The 10,454-nt window shown below is 36.8% G+C and overlaps 1 protein-coding gene across 1 annotated transcript; it reads right to left on the minus strand.

Moving 5' to 3' along the window:
* Window positions 1-2,006: 2,006 nt before the first annotated feature.
* Window positions 2,007-9,326, minus strand: LOC114523480 (protein DD3-3-like). Its single transcript, XM_028544417.1, has 11 exons — window positions 9,073-9,326; window positions 6,943-7,011; window positions 6,505-6,664; window positions 5,828-5,980; window positions 5,367-5,579; window positions 4,512-4,914; window positions 4,108-4,167; window positions 3,660-3,952; window positions 3,422-3,466; window positions 3,070-3,138; window positions 2,007-2,518 (listed from the first exon to the last, which is right to left on the minus strand). Exons 1-11 carry the CDS (start codon window positions 9,223-9,225, stop codon window positions 2,208-2,210), a joined length of 1,929 nt encoding a protein of 642 aa, XP_028400218.1. The 5' UTR covers window positions 9,226-9,326; the 3' UTR covers window positions 2,007-2,207.
* Window positions 9,327-10,454: the final 1,128 nt, after the last annotated feature.

Below are 10,454 nucleotides of genomic sequence, written 5' to 3' on the forward strand. Positions count from 1 at the left end.
AGACGTCAAAAGATTTACCAGGCTGAATAAATTTACAGAGCCGAATAAATTGACTTAAGGTCTATTGAGGTACCTATATATCCATCTAAACCTTATTTTATTAGCTACAATAAAACATCACGCTGTCAGGGCGGCAAATAATTTTAAAATCATTCGAAAAGGCAGACGTACAGACGGGCAAGTTTTATTTGCTCGTGTGTACGCAAAAAATTGACAACTGGTTTTTTCTTGGCAAGGAGCCTTGTTCAAAAGCTATAATTCCAAAATTCATGCCAGCTTTTCAACAAGGAAAAATGCTCGTGTGTACGGCCGTGAAGGAAAACTTGACAAGGAATTGTGCGGTAGGGAACAGCGCAACAATCTTCGAGCCAATCGAGCGGGTTTTTGAAGTATTTCGAAATCATTTCTGTTTGTTCTAAAATTCGGTCGTATATACTCGTTTTATGATGGCTCATATTAATGACATTATCGTAAAATATACTCATGTTATTGTAAAACTTGTCAATAAAAATTTGTCAATTTTTCAAATACACACGAGCAAATAAAGCTAACTTGTTCGTCATACACACCAGCAAATGAACTGGTCAAGAAAACTTGTCAAGGAAAACTTGCCCGTCTGATACGGGGCTTTACGCATAACATCGCCATGAATGAATAACATGCCGAACGAATTTACTGGAGTTTAGACGCGGTACATAATACTGCATGTATATAGTGATAGGACCATATAATGTAGTTTGATGCGTTTTCTCCAGGTTAACGTTTGGACAACTCTCGAACTCACGAATCAAAAAGAAGCGCGACGATAAACAGAACAAAAATTAGTGAGAGGTATACAAAGAGGTACAAAGAGTATAATTGCGTGGTGAATACGGATAATATTTGACATACTATTTGAATATCTGTACAAGTGTTACTCAATAACTTTGGTTAATGACATGTCTGCACATCTCAACAAAATTCGTTATGCTTTCCACTTTGTTTAAATGCAAAAGTTAATATCGATATATAGACCCAGTCTTTAACGGTTAAATAAGGTGACCGATCAACCAGATCGGTCAAACACAATAAATTCAATAGATTTGAAATGCTAATTCAGTAATTTCCCTCGAATAACCTCGCCTAGCCGGGATAACTCGCTCCATGTAAAACAGGCTCTTAGTCTCGAGAATAAGAACAAAAGAGATTACAATTCAACCTCATTCAACAATTCAACGCAATAGTTTTAGACGAGTATATGGGAATTAAATTGGTTGGCAATCACGTTTACAAACAAACTTATATGAAACAAATCAATCAAATGTTAGAGCTGCTAAACACTTACGGTATAGGAATACGCTGGAAACGCTGTGTCACAGTCAGGCTGAGTCAGCAGTCAGCAGTCAGTAAACAATAATTGTTCACCTATAAAACAGATAAAACGGTGAATTAGGGATATATACTCCGCGAAACAGTAAACACATCGATTAGTGAACTTACCTTTAATTATATAATGTGCAATTAGCTGTAACATTTAATTTGGTTATAGCTATTTACCGATTAGATCAAGTGAACTTATGCATGGACACGATGCCGAGCGAACAAGATCAGTAGGATTGTAAATTATTGCCGCAGCGTGGGCCGCGGAGCGTAGGTAATTAAACCCTGGGTACGAGGTTGCATTACTGTAAGTGTGCTAACCGGTCTGACCAATTTTTGTCCAACTCTAACTATGAATTTTAAACCGGTTTTACCAGATTTCAGGTGCGCACGGCAGGCGGGAGGTAGTTAGGGTACAAACTCAATGCGCACTGATCGGAATACAGTACATTGCGTAGCAACACAGGACTTATAAAAACAAGAAAACAAACATATACAAACAGGACTTACGACCTATAAAAAATCAGCACAAAATGCGGCAATTTCCTGACCAGCTCGCATCTTTCGACAAACAACTGGCGAACCTTAATTCGCCCGTCTCCCAGAATCATTTTTGGCCCGTACTGCTAGACATTCCAGTTAATCAAAGTTAAAGATAGATTGCGAGAAGAATTAGATACGGTGTAATTTTGAAATGTAATGCATAAGAATTAATGTATACGTATAACCTTAATTTTCTAACGTCGTGTGACTAATAGAAATTTGCTACTTGAAATGCAAGATCTACTTATTAATTTTATACTAAACAAATATTCGGAAGATAATATCAGGAAGGTTTCTTTTCGCATTTATCCCTCAGTAACTACAATCTTTGCCTTCTGATTTCTGTTGCTGAAGTTGTTGTTGCGAGAGCACATGTACTGATATTTACCAGGCTTTAGTCTCAAGAGCAATCCGGTCCATGAAGGGGGATAACAGTCGAGCTGTTCAGCTTGTTGGGCGTTGCATCCTGGGACTTGAAATGGACTGGGGACATCTTGAGCTCGTTTGAAATAGCCGGCTGTTGCCATGGAAGTTGCTATGTCTGCGCCAGTCCTTGTTTCTGCGAGATCGACAAGGTCAGGTGCGTCAATTACCGTCGCTTCGTCAAACAATGTACCTGAGCGTAAATTTAAATATCGATAATAGTTTCAACTTCACTGAACTGTATATGTGCAAATTTACCTTACTATTTTCGCAGTGTGGAATGCGTCCAATAATATATTACGCTCCCATGCAATGCATGCACTAATTCAACTACAAAGACACCTTTTGAATCTCAGTGCATTTTGGTCAAGTAAATTTTTTTTAATCCTATATGTTTAACAGATTTCGATCATCAAATCCTGTTTGAATAAACTAAATTATAAATAAACTAAACTAAACGAAATGGTGCTAAATACCTATTACTAATTAAACTAAATGATAATTAACAAACTCTAATCAACTAAACTAAATGACCAAATGCTGTTTTGGCGTAGAATCTTGGGCTTTGGAGTTGAAATAAAAATAGCACAGATCGGGGATTATATAGGATTAAAAGGGTACATGCAGACGATGCTCATAGGGACTCCCTATAACAGCAACAGTCAGTAACCCCATTTAACGAAACCCTCACCAAGGGGGGAATATACTGATATACAAAAGAGAAGACTACATGCATGAGCATACCTGTCGTGTCTTCCAATGGATAGCTTAAGTCTGTGCTCTTCATTGCCACCAAATTGTTTCTGTCCGTTTCTGTTGAAGGATATTATGAAAGCATTTTACAATAGTTTATTACTTCGTATAATTTTCTCATGAAATTAATTTCATACAAATTAATTTTACTGACAAGGGAATTTTTTACTGATCAATGTAATATTTGATATTACTAACAATACGTGCTGGGTGCATATATGGTATTTATTTCGTTTATTTAAAGGAACAAAACTATAACATATTTCTTCATGGTGACTGTATCATTAGCATTAGTATCACTTGGTATCATAAAAATAATGTTAGTTGAATCGCTTAAACTTACGTTTACGTCCTTCACCATCGTTACCTTTTGGATTTTTATTTGAACCTGCCAAGGGAAATTTAGATCTTATACATAAAAAAATACGACACAATGGTTTATCAGGCTTCTGGGTGGGGGGATTTTAAGGGAGAAATATATTTCTGAAAACAGGAAAGATGTTTAGCGTTGAAATATCATCCTATCTCCTAGCTACAATCGTCAAATGGAAACGACGTATACCTGGGTTTGCAAAACTTACCAGCAAACTGTATATGAATGCAATGCGAAGAGTTCATTTTTAGGTCCTTTGGAGTGAAGTCGTATTCAACAGCAGGATAGGCTTGCACTATATTACCACGCTTTCCTTTCACGTTAAGGTTATGGATGACGCAATCCTTGAAATCATCCTTTCTCGGTATGATTTTAAAAATATGAGAGCGATCTTGAAAGGTGCGACCAAATTGGGCTGTGTTGATTGCAAGTTGAAGAGGGACTTTGTTGTTCGTGCCTTTTCCAACATTAACGTCTGGGTCGTTGGAAATAACCTCCTCACTTGAACAAAATACAAATTGGAACAACATTTCAGATTAACCCTCACCCTAATTTTTCTCAGCCAGACAAATCATATATTTTCCCTTCCCAGAATAGGATACAATTTAAACATGCATTCCGTCGCATGCTACATAGTTATAAATTTTGGTACATACTTGTTATTTGATGAAGCAAATGTATTCTTTGGATCGTAGTCATTCGTCGAGATATTGTATCTACGTGGAGAAGCAATTTTAACGTTTGTTCATATTCCGTAATGATGTAATGGTACAAAATCGTTTCCGTCTGAAAGGGCCGGAAAGGGATCTTAGAGATAAAAATGCATGCAACTTTTATGTATTATCACCAGAGAAATGTCTAGTATATCGCACGATTGCATATTTTTTAAAGCTAGGGAAAACCTAGCAAATCAGGTTCACTTCGATGCCTTGAACGTAATATATCATTTATAGGGCAAAAGACAAAGCGATATTATTAGATAAATTTACCACTTAGTCTTTAAACAAAAAGTGTGTTAAAGCCAAAAACAAACAGGCGAAACACGCGTACTACAACGTACCTAATACGAAGAACACAACGTTGCTCCTGTCCTGAAGGGAAATGTGGGAGTTCCCAGTTGTATGTCAACGGAACAACATCTTCTCCGTTACCAAGATGATTGGGACGTGATTTCGGTGCTACTTTACAGACTGGTTTTTGTAACTTTACCAAACACTTCTTCCACTGCTCTGAATCTTCCCCCTCCAGTTGATCCATGTGCTCAGGGCGATACGGTATTGCCCAAATAAGATCACTACCCGTGCATTCATCTCTCGTTTTGTCGGTAATTTCTTTAAAGTTATGGAAGTTTACCCATATTCCTTCTTTTTTGATACAGTCATCTTCATTATTCCACTGTGAACAATGACGCCATCTTGTTTCTGGTCTTCGCCTTGTTTTTGTGCATTGTTGCATGCACAAGCCTGGTGCAGAAAATATTTATTAGACACGAGTTTAGTGATGCGTTGCTCGTTCGTTATGTTTTTAGCTCATTTAAAAGGCCACTTCTCTAGATACGTGGGTCATAATTATTGTCGCGTAGAGTATATATTCACTACGCTCCCGATTGGTAAACATGGGAGTTATCGTATTTCACATTGGTTATGGTAATGAATATACCAAACGATACTTTTTTCCAGTAGATAATTTGCACCCTTGCTTTGATACACACATGCAAAACGATAACTTGATTAACAAGACCGGGCCGTCGCTAGGCGGCTTAAGTAGGGGGGGGGGTGCGAGTATCGAATTTACCGACAACTAGTATCACACCCCCCCCCTAGCAACGGCCCTGAACAAGACGGACGATCTAATCTTTTGTGAGATATCGTTAGTTAGAAGCCCTTACGAAGTTTCAAAAAGACGTAACGTTTACCTTTTGGCTTCGTATTAAAACTTTCGTTCTTGTAATAAGGACAGTCTTCTTCTTTATTGGCAAGCACAGCAATATCTGTCCAAACCGTTGGATGCCAGTATGGATAGTAATCACGTTCTTCAGGACATTCATAACCATACCTGTTACCATTAGGGTTTTGCCTGGTATATTTCGCTTTGTCGCCTTTCAATGTTTCGTTCGCAGTAAACAAACCTTTATTTAATTAATTAAAGAAAAGTCGTGATTAAGATGATTATTTGAGCATAGGATGTTTGTGAAGGCAGGTTCCCAATGTTATTGCACAGTCTTAAGGACTGTAGGTGTTCTAAGTTGATACTAACGTTTTTACAGCCTTTACAGTATTAGCAGCTGCCTCTATTAAATGATAATGAATGCCTTAACGACATACGGATTATCCATAATGGAGTTTGGGGTGATTTCACTTGATCACAGTTACCTACCCTTGTTTCTTTCACGTACTGTGCAACAACTATACGATTGCCAGGGCTCATTGAGGGCTCGGTCTAAGCTGATGAATTTTCTTAGAAAACGATCCATATTTCGGCACATTCTATTCATTCCTTTTAAAAACCTGGGTGTGTTGGTTACTTTGCCTGAAGATAAATAGATGAAGGTCGGAGTCTTTAAACCGTGCAGCAAAAAAACTTGGAAAATGTTTAATAAAGTTGAATAGGAAGTTATATGAAACCAAGCAATGATCTCTGTTTATTGCTAAACAGTCTATTTGTGTCTGCAGGCCTATAACAGGAACCTGAAACCGTGAAACGCGTTGCAGTGTAGATGAATACATATAGAATAAAAGTTTTTAAAGTTAAAAAAGTAGAAGTTTTAAAATTTAAAGGAGGCCACACTATTTATATGCTGTGGAAAATAGAATTTTACGGTACAAGATTACTTAAACCATTAAAAGTTCCATTAATAGGGTTCACTAGCTTTTTCGGATACGAAAATGAAACAGAAATCGAGTGTGATCAGGAGTTTTTTTTTTCAATAGGATCAAGACTTCAGACCTCTTCCTCTTTCAGAGTACGCAAAGCTTGAAAAGTGTGGTTTCATACCACTTATGAGTTCTATAAGATTATAAATTATCAACCAAACGTATATGTGGCCTATTTACCATTTCTCATCATTTGAAGCTTATCTGTGATAGACGTTGGTTGACATCTGTATTGCAGAACAATGTTGCAGTTAAGATCTCTATGCCCACAGCCATGTTGGTTTGTCCACTCAATTGGTAAGATTGTCTTTCCCTCGCCTGGTCCACTCATGTAGTAATTCTATAATATAAAAATTGTTCAGATTTGTAACGATTATATAGAATTTCTTTTCGCTGCATTTTCTGGCGGGAAAAAGACATATTATCACGCACATCAATTAGTTGCTAAAATGGTAGCTTTGCTAAAAAGTGACACATCTTTAATTTTTAAGAAACAGATTTCATAACTGTTGCTACAATGAAAGCCCCGCATTTTAATGGTTATGTGTAGAGAAGTACGGACAACCAGGAAGCCCTTACATCATCCGATTGAAAGAAACAGCAAGATTATCTACTTACCATTTGGAACCAGTTTTTACTCTTGTTTGATGATTTTTCTGCTACATTATATCCTCCTTTCGCATTATTCTACAGGAAAACATGTGTAAATAAAAATAGTAAATTAGCATAACTGCCTAATTCATTATATATACGTGTATATTTTGCCCAATATACCAGGGAGCGGGGTATATCAGCGTCTTCTAGCAATTTCGCATCAAATGTGGCATAACAATTGCCTAGCATATAGATAGAAGACTTTTCGACTTACAGGCTTCGTCAAGAAAGTTTGTGGGGTGGGTAGTTAGTCATATCACACTTGATGCAAAGTCATATTTTGCTATCATCAGAATACATGCAATACATGCATGTTTAGACACGGGAAGGACTGAATGTGGTCTGGCTTAGTTAAGTCTTGAATGCGAGCAAAAGAATTCTGTGTGTCCATAAGATAATCTAAATGTATTATATTATTGTGCGTATGATAAAGGCACATTTGGGAACACACGTTTAAGCCGGATAGCTATATACTCTTGAGCCTTGCAGATCAAAGCTGCAACTTCCCCAAGCACCCCCGCGCGCTCAGTGCTTTCTCCGCAAAGTACTTCAAAGTTCAAAGAGCCTGGGAACGAGACTGGTACGAAATCTCGAGAGGAAATAAAATCGCTGATGTGTTGATATTCAAATGAAATGATGTGCTAATATAAAAAAGATGTGCTGATATTCAGTTATAATCATCAATTGAAAATTGATATCACATTAACGACTCTAACTTGTTAAACGTGTTAACTGTTGTGGTGAATGCCGCAGTCTGCAAATTTGCCATAAATTACTGCCATTATCATTATCATTTACTCTAGTCTCTAGATAGCTTTTTTTTTCAAGTACTTCGATTCAATTGCGCAGAAACACAAGTAAATATTTGCATGAGGCTATTGGGCGAAAAGTGATTCAGCAGAAAATTCTATTTGCGCCAAGCGGATATTTTACTCGAAAGAAGGGCAATATAGACAGATATCTAGAATTAACAATTCATTACTTGCAAGAGTGAGCTTACCGCTTTAATTAATTAACGTTATTCAAGCATCCTTTGTTGTCTCGAATATGATTAATAGGTAGGTAGGTATACGTCTGGGCTTGATTTAAGGGTTGTAACTGATCAGGATCAACACACAATAGACAATACTCGCTAGATATTTCAAGCAGAAACGTATCTTAAAATATGCGCAAATATGCTGCTAATACTAGACCGATATGTTCCAAACAAATGAAAATTTAACACCAAATTTGCTTATATATTGCATCCTTCCGGCGGAATTGAGATTTAACGGTACATATTACTCATCCTTATTAGGCATCAGTGACATTGTTAGAAATTTGATTTACCATGGATCGTTTATTTACTCGTTTTACTAAGTCAGCTCATCTGCGATTAATCATAAAGTTGGCGTGAAATGACATCGAGATATTAAAAAAAGTCATTTTCCTGGGATTCGAAAAAATAATAGGAAGGGGGGCGTATACCAAAACTACAGATATTGCTCTGTGGTAAAATCGAATGGCCGCTAGCGCTTGTTGACCAAATATCACAGCCTCGTGAATTTGTTTTGCATATAATACCTATGTACAGTATTTGTCAGCCTTGTCTATTTCATGAAGACATCAAAATCATTTTTTGCTTCGGTTACTTTCGGATCATATGTAAAAAGTCCTTAGAGCTCCTGCAATATAAAATGTTTACAAATCGCACTCGGTGAAACATTTCAGTAAACAGTAGATGTAGCTGAGGCTTATTCTTGCTAAAGTTCTGACGATTGAAGTCATATATTATAAAAAAGGCGGTAATACGAGCGCAGCTTATATATAGAGTACAACCAGTTAACTTAACAGTTTCCAATCTAGTGGAGAAAATTCTTATTGAGCGGAACTGCTGTATCTCTCGCTATGTCCGTTGTGCATGCAAAGCGGTTGTCTAAAGATAAAGCTCGCAGCTTGGCAAGTCGTAAATAAGGAGAGGACAAAGACATTTGGATGACCCCGAGGAAAGGTAACTTGTTGAAGTAAAAATATTCTGTAAAGTAAATATTTTAACTGAGACGGCAATTCTCTCAAGAACCTTCCGTCAAATATTAACTTAGATCAATGCCTAACCTGCGAGTTAAACACTCTGTTGTTGTTTCTGCGATTAGCTCGTTCGCCATCGAGTCGATTGTTAGAGCCTCTTGGGTTATGGAGGTATATATCAGCAATTGCATGGTGGCAAAATACTGCGAAGATCAACGACCACGATCCTCGCAAGTTCATTCTTCTTGCTTTCTTCTTGCACGATGTCCCGCAAGTCTTCAGCTATAATCGGTTGATGGTTCTGCAACGCTTCGACTGCAATTAAAAAACAGAAATGCTGCTTGTAGTTATATATAATATCTGCGTAACGCCCACATACAAACACTACAACTGGGAGTGGCATGCATGGTCAAAATATTGCATTTTTCCCAACCCAATATAAGCAAAACGGGATATTGCGTCATCAGTAATTGACAACGCGTTTTTGACTTTTTGTCATACAAATAATAGACTTCAGAGGTTATTTGGCGCCATAGACGTCATTCTGTATCTATTATTTCTATGGTATGTGTTCATGTGAGTCGGACCATAAAGGCTGCTTTCCACTTACGCGTTTTTCATACGCACGTAGACTTTTGCTTTTAGAATGCTTTCAATTTTTTATTATTTAACATCTGGGTCAACTAATGCATACTAAACCGATATGCAGAAAACTAAGTTCCTTCGATTTATTCACTTAGTGTTTTAAAAGGTGGCATTTATAAGGATTTAGACTTTAACGTACGTGTAGTCGTGTACGTGCGTATATGAAAAACGCGTAAGTGGAGAACAACCTTAAATCTAGCAGAAGAAGTTTGTTATAATAATCGTTGGTGATAGCGTTATACGACATGACTACAAATTTCCTCCAATTTCATTAAATGGATGGCGTTTGTTTTTGTTAAATATCTCTTTAAACTAGAAGTTCTTACCAGAAGGAAATTGCTGTCGAAGATGCATAATTTAACTGCCAAAATGAAGCCACCAGTTGCAAATAGTTGATTAATAGCTAATATCTGGCATGATTATAAGGGAAACTTTGATATGTTAACATCAATCACACAAATATATAATTTATTCAATTCAATTTATTCAATATAACGACAATAAAACTGATAAGATTAGATTGTATGTAGAAGTCAATCGTAGTGCCGAACAAAGGCTGCGATTAACAGCATTCAATGATTAAAAAGCCTGCAAAGGTTTCCAGTAGGTAATATCTTTATTATAATACGTATTCATATTAACAATTGTTATGTACCTGGGAAAACTAATGTAATAAGTAAGTTACCACATCTTTGTAAGCTAACACCAGAAAATAAATTGATTAGATCCCATATTTATGTAGTTTTATATGACGTGCAAACCAACAAACTCATGAAATTATCTTTAATTGATACATATAGCATGATGGGAAATTAATGGTGTAG

Source organism: Dendronephthya gigantea, unplaced genomic scaffold (genome assembly GCF_004324835.1).
Source record: "Dendronephthya gigantea isolate DGI-Jeju-01 unplaced genomic scaffold, DenGig_1.0 000027F, whole genome shotgun sequence".
NCBI lineage: Eukaryota > Metazoa > Cnidaria > Anthozoa > Malacalcyonacea > Nephtheidae > Dendronephthya > Dendronephthya gigantea.